General features: G+C 34.1%; 1 protein-coding gene across 1 annotated transcript in view; it reads right to left on the bottom strand.

The window, feature by feature from the left end:
• Positions 1-285: 285 nt before the first annotated feature.
• ADGRG2 (adhesion G protein-coupled receptor G2) overlaps positions 286-17,584 on the bottom strand; it is a 167,519-nt gene continuing 150,220 nt past the window's right edge. Inside the window, exons 22-27 of the mRNA XM_051984400.1 lie at positions 13,734-14,002; positions 10,911-11,010; positions 10,076-10,359; positions 6,193-6,294; positions 3,610-3,762; positions 286-1,949 (exon numbers count right to left, since the gene is read on the bottom strand). Coding sequence (XP_051840360.1) covers positions 1,765-1,949; positions 3,610-3,762; positions 6,193-6,294; positions 10,076-10,359; positions 10,911-11,010; positions 13,734-14,002 — 1,093 coding nt within the window. The 3' untranslated portion in view covers positions 286-1,764. The remainder of the gene's footprint in view (positions 1,950-3,609; positions 3,763-6,192; positions 6,295-10,075; positions 10,360-10,910; positions 11,011-13,733; positions 14,003-17,584) is intronic.

The following is a 17,584-nucleotide window of genomic DNA, read 5'->3' as shown; positions in this document are numbered from 1 at the left end:
GCATATAATTGGGTCAAACATTTTTCATTTTTAATACTAGTGATAGGTTTTACCAGACTGACTAAGGATCCATCACACACACACACACACACACACACACACACACACACAAAAGTTAAGAACTCCTGTGACCTAATGTGATCCATAATTTTTTGGAAATATTATTAATTAATGTTTTTTATATTTTGGACTTTAGAGCTATTTTTTTTTGTATTTACGTAATGGTTTCATTTTAAACAAATGGACTGCAAACATTATATTTGTATGAATGTTATTAAAACTTAATGAAATTAACTTGAAATTTATTTTTCCAGTTTCAACATTTTAAAATATAAATACAAAAGAATTAAATAAACCATATAAAGAAACAGTGCAAAGGCAAGTAGCCAAATAAAGCATTCACAGAAATATATCAGACATCATTATTGTTTATCCTGTGGCCCCACATTCACTTTTACAAGTATTGTGAATCTATACAATAGATCCGATAGGACTAAAGAATATATTCAGGAAAATAACCAAGACACAATAAGTGGGAAGCAAAGGCAAACCCATCTAATATGTAAAAATCAGGGTTTGATATTTATGGGAATAATAATATTATGGGATATTCTCCCATTCTCAATATCATGCTTACCTTTGTCACTGTACAACTGTCTTTGAGACATGACATGCCCCCTAATATTTATATGTATTACATATATATTTATCAGTTATAGCTCAGAGTAAAACAGAGCTTAATAGTCTTAAAAGTCAACCATGTACCTTGCAGTTACTTTGCTTCTAGGGAATAGTAACTTGGAATTTTTTCCTTATATACATTCCCATGAAAAAGTAATATTACTCTGTTCCTTTCTTTTGAAAGGCTCTTACAGGATGGACAAGAGGCAGGGAAATGAGGCTGCTCAATGGTTTAGAATTGTTCTGCTAAATGATCTGCATTGTATTTCTTTTCCTTCCTTTGAGCAAACTTTCAAATTAGACAAAAAGGACAAGAATCAGATCTCAGAATTCAGGTCTCAGATTCAGAACCAAGAACTAGTTCAAGGTCTTTTTTTATACTTTTCATTTTAGCCAGCATCTTTACCTGTTGGCTGGCCCATGTAAACAGCTGCATTTGATACTGTATAATCTCTTGGCTAATGAAGAGCAGAAGTTGGAGTTCACTTCATCAGCTAGCATTTCCTACATTACATTTTGAAACAAAATAACACAATCATTGTTCTATACAAAAGGAAAAAAATACATTATAGGAAATAAATATATATGGTTTTAAAGTAGGAAGAAAATGTTAATGGTCTGTGGCATTTAACTTATATACAATAAGGAGTACTAAACTCACAAAAATTGTGATTAACTGTTGTTATATGTTATAATAACAAAAGAAATAAACTATCTAAGTTAGAATCAGTTGTGGGTTTTCTACTTAGAATATTTATTGAATATTACTGTATTTTTTTTAAATGCTTAAAGAAAATCCCCAAACAAACAAAACAACCCTCTCTTTGAAAAGAAAGTAATGATGACCCAAACTGAAAACATATATGAGCTCCAATATAGCTTCTGATGAATCTTCTCTAATAGAATTTTAAAACTCTTTTTTTTTCATTATCCCCAGCCATTGCCAGTCCCTGGATCTATTCTCCCCAAGGACATGGAGCACTAAATAAGTCAGTTTTAAGATCTTCTCACATTGTGTGTTAAGACTCTTATACTCTTATACTACCCAGTGTCATGCTGGCCTTTTTTTTTTTTTTTTTTAAATCACATTTGCTCAACAAAATGTAAGCTATCCCTCTTTGAAGTCCTTCTGAGAGAGACTCTATTCTTGTTGGTACAAGGATCTTCCTTCTCATTAAACCCATGTTGTTTTCCTGAGAAGTCATGCAGGCAAACATCGCCATTCTGGACACTGAAGGAGACACCATTCTTTTCTGTAGAGGCATTTCCTAGAGGAAGAGTACAGGTTCATTTTGTGAATTAGCAAGAGGAAGCATTTATTAAGAGATGAGAACTCCTACTCCTTTCTATTATGCAGTTCAAAGAGAAGCTTTCTCCTTATAGGGCAAAGTTATATTTTATTTTGAGATCAGAGAATTTTTAAGAATTGTTTTAGAATTGGAAGGAATCCTAGACATGGATTAGATTGGAAAATCCAATTCATTTAGTCTTCTTATCCTCTCATTAATTCAACCTACTCAGAACTACTGGTCAAAAATCTTAGGGATTACTCTGTTCTTTTTTTTTTTTTTTTTTTTTTTTTTTGAGACTGGATTTCCATGTCTCTCCCTGACTGGAAGTATAGCCATCACTCATGGGCATTATCCAAATACTGATCAGCATGGAAATTCTTGTTCTTTGCTAACCTGGACTGGATCCTTAGATAGTCTTTTACTTCCAAGGTTTCACCATATTGGTAATGGACTTATGTGTACATCTGATTAACTTTAGCTTTGTTGTAGCTCAGAACCCCTGAATTCAAGCAGTCCACCAGCCTCAGTATCTTAGTAGCAGTTGAATGCCACTGTGTCTAGCATTAATATATTTCTTAATATGCCCTGTTGTTTCATTGTACACCTATTACTCCCTTTCTAGCTGATCTCAATTTTTAAAAAATTCTGCTCAATACTTGGAATCTAATTAATCTTATCACTACTATTCATAGGAAATGATGGGAGTTTTCACTCAAAGATAATATAAAGCTGTAAAATAACTGGCACTAATTCCATCTCTCAAAGAAATTGAACCTTAGTAATTTTTTTCAGAATCTGTATGTGATGGCAATGCCAACAGAATTTGTTGACTTTGGGAGACCTGAAGGTTTTGGGGCAGACATATTAGTCACTCACAAACTATATTCAATGTCATGAAAGATGATGAACAATCTGGGAAGAAAAGTCATTCTAATAATTACTAGCCAAGGATAATTGCAATTATTTAAAATATAATAACAGAAATAAACAAAACACATAAAGATATAAAAGATAAGTGAATATATAAAAGTATATATCAGTAAAGAACAGCTCAATTTTGTAAAGGAAAAACAGGTGGATACTTCTGATACAACTGTCAGAATTCCTGGGCTTATGAAACATAATAACTAAAATTTATCCATCTGTTGATAATATATAAAAGGCCATGTTTTATATTTTAGTATTGTGCAACTGAATAGTGATTAAAGGAATCAACATCAGAAGGAAAGTTTAGTAAATAGGATAGTTAATAGAATAGCAAGGTTTAAGCATGGAGGAAGTGTCTAGTTATGATGTCATAGGAATTTGGTTATTTGAGCTTTTTAGTATGGCTCTTAAGGAACACAGTCAATGGAATTTAAAGATAGCACTCTGTTCAGACTTTGCAACACCCAGACTTAAAGTTCTATTCAGTAACAATGCAAAAAAGAAGTGAATATTCTTTTGAAAATTAGTTCCACTGTACACTACCATGAATCAAATTGGATAACTATTTCTTTTTTGTGATTCGCAACCATTTTAATGAACAAATCATATGTAATTATGCTCTGGACTTAGAAATATCACAAGAGGATAGATCTGCTTGTAAAAATACATTTAAAATAGCTCAAGAAATACTTGGTGGAGTTATACATACCATTCCCATTTGCGTGTACTGAGCAATCATTATTCACTAGCAGGGTGGTAGAATTAGTGGAGTTACTGTTTGATTGTAAGGAATTTGAAGAACTGGACACTCCTTGGTTTACAATCTGCTTCTTTAAACCATTAGTAGCAGTTCTACTCCAGTCTATAGCAGAATAAGCATTACAGAAAATAGTGCAGTTTGTTGAAGCAAAAATGCAAGGGACAGGTATATGGGAGATAATGAAATCTAGAAACTACTATCACACTCCAAAAGCTTACAAAGGAATTACATGTTTCAAGATTTTACTGTTAAATGAGTTAATCAAAAGTTATTGATTCTATCTTTTAGCCTTGACTGATGAACCTAGTCATGATGCCTTTGACCTTTGTGGTCAGTTTGGTTATCATGATGATGGATATAAGACATCATAACTGAAATGACCATGTGGTGATTAGTTGTGACTTCTTACACACTGAGCTTGATTGGACTCTTTGTGCTGCATTCCAGTCTTTTCCTGGCCACAGATTCTTGGATGTCAGTGGAAATCACAAACCATAGTATTTATGGAAAATGCCTCAAAATAAGATTTTTCTCAACATTTCTTATTTCTCAATTTTATCATTAAAAACAAATCTGAGCCAGATGTTGAATATACTGTCAAAGGATTATAGGATTGTAGAGTTGGAAAGGACCTTAGAGATTATTTAACCCCTTATTTTACAGATTATTATTAATTTATACTTTCATTGCATATTAAAGTTTATGAAGCACTTGCCTCACAATAACTTATTATTTGTGTATTATTATCTCCATTTTACTAAGATAGAGAGACATCAGAAGTTGACCCAACTCACAATGATAGTATGAGGGGGAGCTGTGGTTGGAATCCAGTCTTCTAATTCTTAGTTATTATATGTCCAAAAGAAAAAAAAAGATAAAAAATATTCAAAATGTGCTAAGAACTGTATACAGAGATTAGTTTGCTCATCTACAAATTGATTAACAGAACCTGCCCAGTCTATAATATAAAAGGGAGTATACATTAGGATAATTAAGTTAATTTTTAAGAATATTTTTAACTTTAAGAAGTCTTAGGAAATAATCAAGTTAAAAGTCTTCCATAAAGAATCTCATTAATTTAATAGGATACAAAATAAGAATTGATTTTGAACTCTATTTCACAGGCTCAAAAAATTTCAAAGTTGGTAGGTATCCATTTCACTGGCCATCAATTCCAACCCATACCTGCACTCTACAATACTCTCAGCTAAGGGTCATCTGGAATTTGCTTAAAGACATTAAAAATCAGGGAAAACTCACTTTTGAGTCAAACTATTTCACTTTTGATCAGCTTTAACTGTTGGAAAGTGTCTCCTAAATTTGCCTCTTTGCAACTTTGACTTTTTGTTCCCAGTTCTGCATTTTCACCAGATAGGATGATTCTAGCCCTTCCCTCTTCCATACAACAACCCTTTAAATTATTGAAGACAGTTATCTCTCTTAAGTCTTTTCCAGGCAAAATGATCTCAGTTCAAACTGATCTTCATATTGTGTTACCATGAAGCCCTACACCCTCTACTAATTCCTCTTTAATTTATTAATGTTTGTTTTAAAATGTATTCAAAAATGAACACGATACTTTAGCCATGGTCTGTAGCACAGTTAAATTATTATCTTCTTGTTATTGGACCTGTTGCCTTTTTTTTCTTTTCTTTCTTTCTTTCTTTCTTTTTTTTTTATTTTTTATTTTGTTGAGGCAATTGGGGCTAAGTGACCTGCCTAGGATCACACAGCCAGGAACTGTTAAGTGTCTGAGGCCAGATTTGAACTCAAGTCTTCCAGACTTCAGGGCTTTTTCATTACTTTCTTAATGGAGACTAATTGCATTTGCTTTTGTTTTTGCTTTTGCATTTCTTTTATGGCTGCTTTATCATTTTTGACTCACATTGAATCTAGGGTCTACTAAAACCCTCAAATCTGAAGTTGAGTTTTTGAACCCATGTATAAGGATCTAAATTTATTTCATTTTTTTTGCTTGTGAAATGAGAAGTTTAGGCTGCATGACCTTCAAGGTCCTTTCCAGCTCTAAATCTGTGATCACGCTAAAAGATCTCTATTAAATTTCATATTTTTAATTTAATTTGGTATTTTTGCCTGGCAAGATCTTTTTTGAAGCGCTTCATTAAGTACTGTCACCTCCAATCTAATCAGCATACCACTTATGTCTTTATTCAGTTCATTAATAAAAATGTTAAATAGCACAAATTTCTGGAGCATTCCACCAAATATTTCCAAGTTGACATTGGATTTTTAATGAACATAATAGAATAGACTTGTAGGCTGACCATTGAACTATTAATAAAGATAACTGAAATTTTATTTTTTAAAATATGAACACAAAATATTTTGGAATAAAATTTTGAATTTGAGCAGATTTCATTTATCATTTTGTAACTACACTAACCTTTTTGGAAATGTTGTTTTCTATATTCAAGCTTTAATATATATAATTTCTATATAGTCCACTTTTAGATATCCAATAAACTTAAATGAACAATGTAGTAGTAATAAGAATATATTGTGCATTTTTACCAGAATTTTCAGCCAGCCTGTATCTGCCACAACAAAGATATCTTCTCCACTGTTTCCGGACATTTTCCTTTGCTACACAGTAAAAGATGAATATGAAGAATCCTAAAAGGAAAAAAAACCCAAAAAAACAAAAAAAAAAACCCACACACAAAAAAAAGAAAAAGCAGTTTAATGGTTTTATAATTTTTGTAGGGTTAGATATTGATGAAAAGTAACAATATCTTTACAGTTAATTCCTAGATGATGATAAATTCTATTTAATATTATTGATATCTGAATACTATCTTAATAGTTCCTATTAGAACTCTATTTAAAAGAAAATAATATGACTTAATAGATGAAGTCTGGAAAATAATATTAAAAATTAAATATTTTCCAGTTACTACGAAAACTTTCCAGTTAAAGAATTTCATGATGAATCTCTTTCTAAATGAATATTATTTTTTTTTCCAAGTGAATACTGTTCCGGTGCCAAGACTTCACCTTCCTTCTCCTGTCAATTTACTTGTTTTCTAAATCTTGATTTTAAGATAGCATTTTTATTCCTACTGATATTCGTATCTGTTCTTACTTGTCAGGAAGATGGCCGTCTTGAATGTTGTAGAGATCATAGCATCAAAAGATCATAGATTTAGAGTTGGGAAGGCTCTTAGAGGATATCTAATTGAAACCCTTTATTTTATGGATGAGGAAACTTTGGCCCAGAGAGATTTGATGACCTGTCCAAGATTACAATGTAATGAGGGGCAAACCTTGAATTCAATTCTTCTGATTCCACCCTTAGGACTCCTTCCACTGCATTACAATGCTTTTCCTCATTTCAATCAATATGAAGATTATACTTCATTTTTCCTAATTTTGCTTTCTTCTGTATTTTTTGAGTCCCAGTCCTACATTTATAACTATTTATTCGATATTTTCTAGTGTATGTCTATAGGCATCTCAAACTTAACATGATCAAAATAGAACTTTATTCTTTTCTACAAACTCACCCTTTGTCTGAGCTTTTGTAATTTTGTTGAGGGCACCATCTTCCTTCCAATCACCCAGGTTCACAACCTGGAACATTTCTCACCCTACATATCCAATCAGCTCTCATATCTGTCCCCATTTTTCAATTCACATAGCCCCCACACTAATTCAGGCTGTTATCACTTAGACTATTATTGTAATTAGCCTCTTAATGCCATACCTTGCTTCCTTTCTCTAACCTATCCATTATATTACCAATGTATCATTCTAACATGTCACTCTCCTGCTTAATAAACTTTAGTAGCTGCCTATTTCCTCTAGGAAACTGTCCTACTTGACACTTTCAAACCATTTGCAACTTTGCTTCAAATTTGTTTTCCAGTTTTTTATGCATTACTTATTCATATATTCTTCACTTCAGCCAATCTGGCCTTCTTGCCTCACCAATATGCTTTTGTCTTCTATCTTTGTATCTTGCTCATAATGTCCACAATACACTAACTACACATCTTCCTCATCTCCACTTCTTAGAATCCCAAGTTTTCTTAAAAGATCCTTTTAGGGACCACCTTCTACCCAAGGATTTTCCTGATTCTTTCTAGCTTCCGGTGCCTGTCCCTGAAAACTATCTTGTCTAAACCAAGTAAAATATTAACAGAAAACTATATTTTATTTTTGTCTTTGTATTCCAAGAGTCTATGCAGCAGATACTTAACAAATGCTCATTGATTGATCAATTACTTCTATTAGGTTACAATGCAAGAACGTGTCATTCAAACTAGAAGCTAATCTATCATAATAAAAACAGTAGGTATTTGGATATAATTTTTGGATGATGATGATTTATGGAAATAATTTGTCAGATATTCCATTTACCTCATTCTAAATATTGTAAGTTAAAACAGAGACTTCATGTAATTCACGGGCATGCGTGATACTTTCCAAGCTGAACAAAATAAGGAGAAAGAGCCATAATGAAAAATTAAATTAATCTCAGGCTGGGATTTCTTGGAAACAGTAAAGTGATTTGTTGCTTTGAAATAAGTGGAACCACAAAATCACAATTTTTGAGCCAAAAGTAATAGAAGAATGAGATGTGGAAAGTAGATGGAACAAAGTCAAAGTTAAAAAAGTGATACTTAAAAGAAAAGATACAAGCAAAGTGAATACATAGATACAGTATTACTTTTGATACACTTCTAAAGTGCCAGCCTCCATGCCAAAATATGGCATAATCATTATAAAACTAATGAGGCTACTAATGATCAATATATTTTTAAACAAGTGACCTTTACAACTCTGAAATTTTCTTTCTTAAAGAAAGCAATCATGAGTCTTTTGGAATGCATGGTTATAGCTATGCCTAATTTTGAAATGCAGAGTTAGCTTTTAAAAGACAATCCATATCTTTCCATTTCATTGTCTCATTATTCCACTGGTTTGCTTTTCTGGGATTAAACATAAGGGAGCCATATTCCTTATGTTGTGCCATAGTTCCCTTTTATTGTCCTGACTCAGTTTCCCTGAATTGTTCTGCCTCAATTCCTTGAATTGTTCTGCCTTAATCCCCCATGTTCCAACCCCCTTCTCGATCATTAGAACTAATATGACCTAGGGTTAGTTATTCTAAGGTTATAAATTGTAAATGTGTAAACTCAAGGTAAGGGGGAACTCAGACTTCTTGGCTCCTAACTCCTCCTAAGTCATCAAGAATTTATGGTCCTTATCCCCCACCCTGTCAGAACCATATTGATAGTCCTTCCTGATCTCAGTGCTGGGACTCTGCCCCTGCCTCTACCCTGGTCAGTCACTTGGAGCCAAGTACTTCAAGGGAAACACACATTAGTTGCTGGATGCTTTGAGACAGCAGCCCTGGGGGCAACATGCTCCCAGCATAATCTTTCCCTCTAAAATAAATATTAAAAACTCTCTAATCTCTAAATTGCCTCAGTTTTTCAGGCATTACACTTAGACATATTTGCCTATTTTAAAAAATATTTCCCAATCAGTAACCACAACCTCAAATTTTACTTTAATTTCTTTTTCTACTCACACATACATGTAATGTAGAATTCATAGAGAGGATAAATAGGACTAAGTATGAAAATAACTTCTAGGTTATCAAGCAATATAATTAGAAAGTACACATGACACAAAACTACAGGAACAGGGTGGCTCTGAAATTATTTTAGATTTTTATTTTACTCCTTTGACATCCTTCATGCATTTCAAGGGATAAGCAAAGTAGTAGTCATAGTAGAAATATCATTTCTCATTATCCCTTGGTAGGCACTACTAAAATTTCTAGATTGGTTTCCCTCGGACTTTTTAACCTTTGGTAGTCCAAGTGTCACAGGAACTGCTTAATATAGTACCTTATACAAACTAGGTACTCACCAGGAGTTTATGCTTGAATAGAACCTGTGTCTATATTTTCAATGCTGATATAAATTGGTTCTGTGCAGCTGTGAAATAGCATTACATATTATGAATCTCCCATAACCTGCTGTAGACTTTTTCATTTGATCTTAAAAAGCTTTGGAAATTAGAGAGGCAATACAAATTGTTAGCTTCATTTTAACAAATGAGGAAATCAGAGAAGAGATTGAAAGGTATTATGTAAAAGCTAAAACAGTGAGTCAGCAATATTGTCAAGCATATATGCCTGCTTTGCTCTTCAGGGTGAAATCCCACAGAATTATTTCAGGCAAAAATAATTTCATAATCTAGAAATCAAGTTTTCCCTAATAAATAAGTTCACAAAGCACTCTTCTCAAAGACAAACTTAACTAAAATGTTTTTTATCAGCTGAATAATACTTTACACAGCACTTCTTATTTCAAGAACCAATTTAAAATTATTTCTCTATATTAGCTTATAGAGTCAATTGTAAAATTAGAAAAAACCTTACCTTGCAAAGTATTAAAGATGGCAAAGAGGTACATGAATAAGAGATTAACTGGTCCCCAGGCGAAAAAGGCAAATCCCCAAGTAATCCCCAGTAGAAAAGTCAGGCCTGCAACACTTCGAAGATCCTGAATGCTTGTTTTCCTTTGGGCACCAAGTTGCTTCTTTTTCTTAATACGACAAAGTTGAACCAGTACTACAATGAACATGCTGACATTTAACAGGAAGATCACACAGAAGTATCCTACCACAGTAATGTAAAATACAACACTACTGTTGATCCAACAACTAAAATGGAAAAAGAAAAAAAAAATAAGACAAAGAATAAACCTTGGCATCATATGTTATAAACTAGCATAATTATGCCATAAAAATATTTATATATGTATCAACCATGGAAGAAGAAAAGTAATACAAATCACTACTCACTATTCCTTCCTTTGAAATCTCAAGTAGAATTTGCATCTTCATAGAAAATTAAAGGAAATTATGAAGATGGTTGGTTGGAGTTATTTGAAGTGATTTGCAACCTTCAAGAATTTACCTCATACAAATATTGTAATGAATACTATATTTTGCCTGCTATCATTAACTTAATGTAAATTTTCTTTTTAAAGACTTATATGAAAATCTTCAAAATTCTTCCTTTCATTTTTCTATACTTCAATAGCCAAGTGGAATTTCCAACTAACTTGCTGTATTATAGTTCTGACCACAAAAGCCAGTTTTTATTAGGAAGGGAGTCTGTGCCAACATAATGATTCCATCATGCATTTTTTTTCCTGAGAAGTCAGTTTCCTAACAAACAACAACAATCCTTCAGGAAGATTTATGCTTACAATTCATCAGGTGAGCCATTGGGGAATTTTCCATAGGAACCAAGTCCATAATTATCGGGTGATACAGCTAGTATGATGGCTATAATTACAGCTGGGACACCTGGAAGATTGAGAAAAATATTACACAGGGTTCTAACATGCCAAAATACAGAGATTTATTTCTGAGGGATCAAGAGGGATCAAGGTTCATGCAAACTGATTAACACCAGAAAGTAAATATACAACAGAGAAGTGTTGACCACCACAAACAAGTGTTGATCACAACTGAAAAGAAAATTTATAATGATCCAACCAGAGCTTCCTAATGAACTAGGTTAGACTGGTTTTTATTTGACAAATATATCTCATTGTTTGAGTGAGACAGATTTTAGAAAAAAAAAAAAACATGGTAATACATTTTTCCCTTGACTGAGATATCTGGCTTTACATGCTTTTGTAAAGAAGATTAGTACAAATATGAGGATAACAATGACTTCTTCGGCCTCCCATAGATGAATTTTGAAAAGAAAAAAAAGGTTATCTTTCACATTAAAAACTATAACGCAACTAACTGGAAATGACCAAAATAGTGAAGGGTGGATATTTTAAATCAGAGGTGAAGACTTGACAGGAAGAGGACATCTTATCTACAGTTTATTAAAAGAGAGATCTGAATTCTAGTTCTGGCTTTGATTATTTCAGTTTTAATTAGTGAACTATGAGGCACTGGACAAATCATTTAAACCCTTCTAAATCTCATGTTACTTGTAAATTATTTGCAAAATGGGGGTGATAATTCTTTTCCTTTTCAACTCATAGGAATCTTGTGGAGGACAAAACTCAGATCATGTTAATCATAATTCATATAATGCAGTGCTTTAGGGTTTCCAAAAGCACCTCCCTAACAGCAATTCTGGAAGATAAGTAACATGTGTTATTATCTTCATGTTGTTCACTTATTGTGAAGTCTGATTCTTCATGACCCCATGGCCCTTCTATCTTCTACAATCTCTTGAAGTCTATCCAAGTTCATCGCATTGTTTCCATGAGACTGTCTATTCCATCTCATCCTTTGCCACCCTTTTTTTGCCTTTAATATTCTGCAGCATCAGGGCCTTTTCCAATGTTTCCTGTCTTTTCATTATGTGGCCAAAGTATTTAAGTTTCAGCTTCAATATATGACCAATGAGTCATATTCAATATATTCAATATACTCAATGAGTAGTCTGAATGAATTTTAGTATTGACTGTTTAAGTATTGAACCTTGCTGTTCAAAGGACTCTCAAAAGTCTTTTCCCGCACCACAATTGGAAAGTATTATTTTTATGGAGCTCAGCTTTCTTTATAATCCAATTTCACAGCTATATATTGCAGCTAGAAAAACTATAGCTTTGATTATATGGACTATATATGGACAATATGGACATATTGATGATATGTTGGCAAGGTGATGTCACTGCTTTTTAGTATGCCATCCAGATTTGCCATTGCTTTCCTTCCAAAGAGCAAGCATCTTTCAATTTCATGGCTGCAGTCACTGTCTGCAGTGATTTTCGAGTCTAATACTATAAAATCTGACACTGTTCCCATTTCTTCTTCATTTTGTGCTTTCAGGAAGTGAGCAATCTTATGATTTGGGCTGCTTGCATGCATGGTTGTGACTACAATTCCCAGTGTATCCATACCTCCTGTTGCATCATTTGCCTGCTATCATATGTCTCTGAGATAGATAAAAATGATAAAATTGTATTGGTGATGTCTTTTGATTCACATATAAATTGGATTTAAGAGAGGAAGAGCTGTATGAAATCATTGGCCTTTCTCTTCCACAGTCAGCTGTGTCCAGAGGAAAGACAAAAGTCAAGATGATTGGTGATGGCTCGGGATGTAATGGATGATCATGACACCTTCAATGAATAACCAAATTCTAAGATTTTGCATTTTCAACTTGGCCAATGGAATAAATTATTCTCATCCACCCATTCTGTGGGAGGAAATTTTCATATGTTTGGAGTAGACACCCTACTAATTCATCAAAAGGTCTGAGACTCCTTGGTTACTTTCAACCTGGTTTAGCCCATTTAGCTGAAACTGTTTACTGGGACATACCACTTAAGATGCTAAAGATTCTTGAAGCCGCAGGTGAGGGTTGGATAAATCAGGAGGACACCAAGAGTGAAGAATGCCCTAAAAAGGGCTTGGCAATCTTCACACCTGAGGTGCCAGTCTTCCTTGACCTCACCCTACAATCCCGTGAATAATAACAGTAATAATAGCTAGCAGTTACAATTTGAAAAGTGCTTTACACATTATATAGACATAAATATATGCATATATATTTTAAGTTATGAATTTATGTATGGTTTGGAATTGAGAGAACCCAATTCAAAGTGAAGGCTGCCAGATCTTACAGGATTTGCATTTGAGCCTGGTTTGAAAAGCACCATTCTTCAAATAACAAACACATGGTTATGTTTACAGCCAATCCTGAAATAATATGCAGCTGATCTTGAAAAAGGTAGCATGTGGCTGCTTTTTGGAAGACTAAGTCTATATACTAAGAATTAAGGGGTTTGGTGTAAATAAGCAAAGCACACAGCCATTTTTTTACTTTCACCTTACTGATCAAATATAATGATTAGCAACTGCTTAGTGCTTTTTAAGGTTTGCAAAGCACTTTGTAAATATTATTTTCCTATTATCTCCAGATAAGGAAGTTTAGTGACTTGCTCAGGTTCATACAACTAGTAGATGTCTAAAGAAGGATTTGAACTTTGGTCTTCCCAACTTCAGATATCCACTATAACACCTCTAGGGGATCTTGCAATGAATATCATACGTACCCCAGCCTACAATGCAGAACTTGAGGATATACTTCTGGATATAGGTATTAAACACTTTGACAAGAGCCAGGTACATATGGAAAGCTTCTAGGCCCATCCAAGTGAATGAAACCAATAGGAAATAATGAAGAAATATTGCCACAGAGATACAGAGGCCTCGGATGTTATATAATGCAATCCATGAGTCCAAGAGAAATACCAGATTCAGGAAGAGCAAGGCAGCACACAGCTGGATAAGAATTTTGGAAGGGTAGTCCCTCCGGATTTTCCTGAAACAGAAATAGGAGAAAAATTTCATGATATCTGTTTGCAAATCCTGGTGTGAACACTCAAATCATGTATCAAGTTCTCTTTGAAAGCTCAGTATTACTCTACTCCAAGGCAGGCAAGGGGTTATCTCAATGGCTCCAAATCAAAAGAATGTTGGTAGCTAAGAGACAATGAGAAAGCTTCTTCTGGAAGTAGGAATTTAGTCTTTGACATGTTTAGTCTATCAGTTAAATTAGTCACTGAAGCCAGAGGAAGGAACAGCTTATTATTCTTCAGTCACTAGAGCAGGACTGAATGAATCCTTAGTAATAATGTACTCTGAGGTTCTTAATCTTTTTTTGTGTGTTATGGACCTCTTTCACACTCTGGGAAAGCCTAAAGGACCCCTTGGAATAATACTTGTAGAGGTATAAAATAACATACAGAAGAATCCAAAGGAAACCAATAATAATAAAGAACAGATATTAAAATATTAAAAAAATGCATATACTTCACATCAAGAGCCTTAAGTCCAGACCAATCTCCTGCTCTCACTTTACAAAGGAGGAAACCATCCCAGAGAGGTAAAGTGTCTTATCCAGAGTCTTGCCATAGTAAAGGAGCCAGGCCAGAATTCAAACTCAGATCTCCTGACTCCTAAATCTAATGTTTTCTCTACCACATTAGACATATTTAATCATAACTATATGTGATATATATATATGTGCACATACATATATATATATACATAATACAATATATTTAATAACACATGTATATAATTATGATAAGGCTCTGGGTCACTAGGTGAGGTTGGCAGAGAAAGCCTAAAGTGCTGATAAGATTACTTCTTGAGGCAAGCAGGGAAGGACACTGATGGGAATCAGTTCAGCCTTATAGATCCACCCCCTGTGGAGGTCTTGGGTAACCCCACTGTACTATACCAATCAGAAAGCCAAGTTATAATGTCAACCTTCCTTACATTTCTTCATAAATCTGAGCATGGCCTACACCATCTTTACTGAATTCCTTTTAGGTTAGCTTTCCTCATAGTGTCTCTCCTCTTACCCCTTTTTACCATGCATCATAATTTCTTTTTCTTCTTAGTATAATTCTTTTGGGGTACTGAACTCCAAATCTATGGATTTAGCCAGCTAAATTCATTATATCATTGACTATGATATATTTCCACCTTGTGGCCAAATTTCCTTTCTCCTGGTTAATTGTGAGTTCCACTGAGAAACTTGCCTTTTTCCATTGTTAATTGTTAAAACCCTTTCCTTGCTAACTATATGCTCTCCCAAGTCTATTCATATTTACAATTTCAGCTGTCTATAGTATATCTTCCTTTTGTATGTAATCTCTTGTAAATAAGCCTACCTTTTGCCACAGAGAAAGAATATTGTGAATCATAACCCAACATTTGGTGTTGAATCTCAGTTTCAAAATTTGGTGTAAATTGCTCACCTTAATTGCTAGTTCCTTCTATTCACCACTTTCTCTTCACATCACCTGCCAATTACATTGGAACTGCTTTCACTGGACACTGCCCTTCTGTCGAGTTAAAAAGCCCATGTTCTCCCAAATTGTAATCTCTTTCTCCCATTTGATTACTTTTCTGCTGATTGATCATGTAATCCCTTTCTTCTATCAGATTAAGATCTGTAATCTGATCAATTATATAGAAACTACATATTCATATACACATATAGAATGTTTCCTATGTAACATACATTCTACACATATTTTTAATATCTAATTACATATTGTTATGGGCCAGAACTCTGAACTTGAAACAAGGATTCTTAGCTGAGCACCAGGAGAAGGAGACAATAAAGGATTTGGACTTTAACACCTGGCTATTGTTATGGTGATTATGCTACTGAAAGGAAGGCTGGCCCTGAAATCTCCAGAAAACCAAAAAAGAACATTACATTTTGGCCTCTGAATGTGGGGCATTAAAGTCCATGATCCTGACACGATCTTGACTTCAGTGAAAAAACCTCTGATCCTGATTTCAGTGGAAAAGTCTACAATCCTGAGGTCAGTGAAAAAGTCTCCGTGACCCAGAAATTAGGATAAGTACAAAAATAGACAAGAAGGAAACTTTGTAAAGAGCTAAAGTAATGATTGAGCTGAAATGGAACAAATGCTTAGAAAACAACCTTCTTTTGCACCTCAAGGAAAATGTATAGAGAGTATAGTTAGACTCATAAATAGCCAAGGTTTGATTGTAACTTGGGAGCAGATCATTCTACTTCTAGAAACATTACAATACACATCTCCTTGGTTCTCTAAGGAAAAAGAATTAGATTCATGAGAGAGCAATTAAGTGACTATTACAATGATAATGGTATGGATTCAATTCCTAAAGAAATATTTTATACATATAACTTAATACAATTGGCTTTAGTAAATTATATAAGTATTAGAATAAGGAAAAAGAAGAAAGTGCAGGAGGGGGAGGATATAGACAAACTAGGTTAAAAGGATGAAGAATTAGATAAGAAAGGAGTTAAGCACAATTCTGATGAAATTAAGGAGTATGGTGCTTCATAGCAGGAGCCATTAGGGTATTCCCCATCCCCTGATCTACTCCCCTCAATTAACCCTTCATGGGTGTAGGGAAAAGGAGGAGAGGGAGGGGCAGTGACACCATCAGCACCACCAATGCAGGAGCTTTGTCCATCCCCTATGACAAGATTACACAAGGCACTAATTAAAGCTAAAATGAAGGACAGGATATATCTGATTTGATAAATGCATACCCTGTTATTGAAAAGTTTGACTCTTCAGGTCAAGCCAGGAAAAGATACACTCCTTTTGATCTGGAAAACATTAAAGATCTGAAAAAGGATTGCACTTTTTATGGGGCTACATCATCTTATGTTAAGATGGTATTAGAGAATTTGGCTTATAAAATTTTAACCCCTAGTGATTGGAAATCCATAGCAAGAACAGGTTTAGAAGCTGTTGTTGTGACTTTCTGAGTATAGTGAACTCTGTAGGATACAAACCCAATGAAATAGGCAAACTGGAGTTAATATACAAATCACCTTTGACCAACTAGCAAATAAAGATCAATATGCAGACACTTCAGCACAGATTAATTACCCCATAGAAGCATATAAGCAAATTGCTGCTGCTGCTATAAAAGCATGGGGCTTGTCCCAGGAAAAAATGGAGGGGAAGCTTTCATGAAAATAGGGCAAGGTCCAAATGAACCTTTTGCTGATTTTGTGGACATCTGCAAACAGCTGTCATATGAATGATTGGAGAAAATGCAGCTACAGGAATAATGATCAAACAACTTGCTAGAAAAAAATGCTAATGAAGTTTTGTAGAAGAATTATATGGGGACTACACAGAGATGCTCCTTTAGAGGAAATCATAAGATGCTATGCCACAGTGGGCACAAATGCTTTTTATACCCAGACTGTGATGCAGACCATAGAAGACAAGGTCCCTTTTGGCAAGGGACTTCCAGAGAGACTTGTCAATGCTTTCAGCGTGGGAAAGTAGGGCATCTGAAAGCTCAATGTAGGCATAGCTATAGAGTGAGAAAACAGGGTGAGAGAATAAAACCCAAAGCCCTGTGTCCA

The sequence above is a fragment of the Antechinus flavipes genome, chromosome 3 (genome assembly GCF_016432865.1).
Source record: "Antechinus flavipes isolate AdamAnt ecotype Samford, QLD, Australia chromosome 3, AdamAnt_v2, whole genome shotgun sequence".
Taxonomy (NCBI): Eukaryota; Metazoa; Chordata; class Mammalia; order Dasyuromorphia; family Dasyuridae; genus Antechinus; species Antechinus flavipes.
The sequence above is the reverse complement of the archived record's forward strand: the minus strand, read 5'-3'. Positions and strand labels throughout refer to the sequence as shown.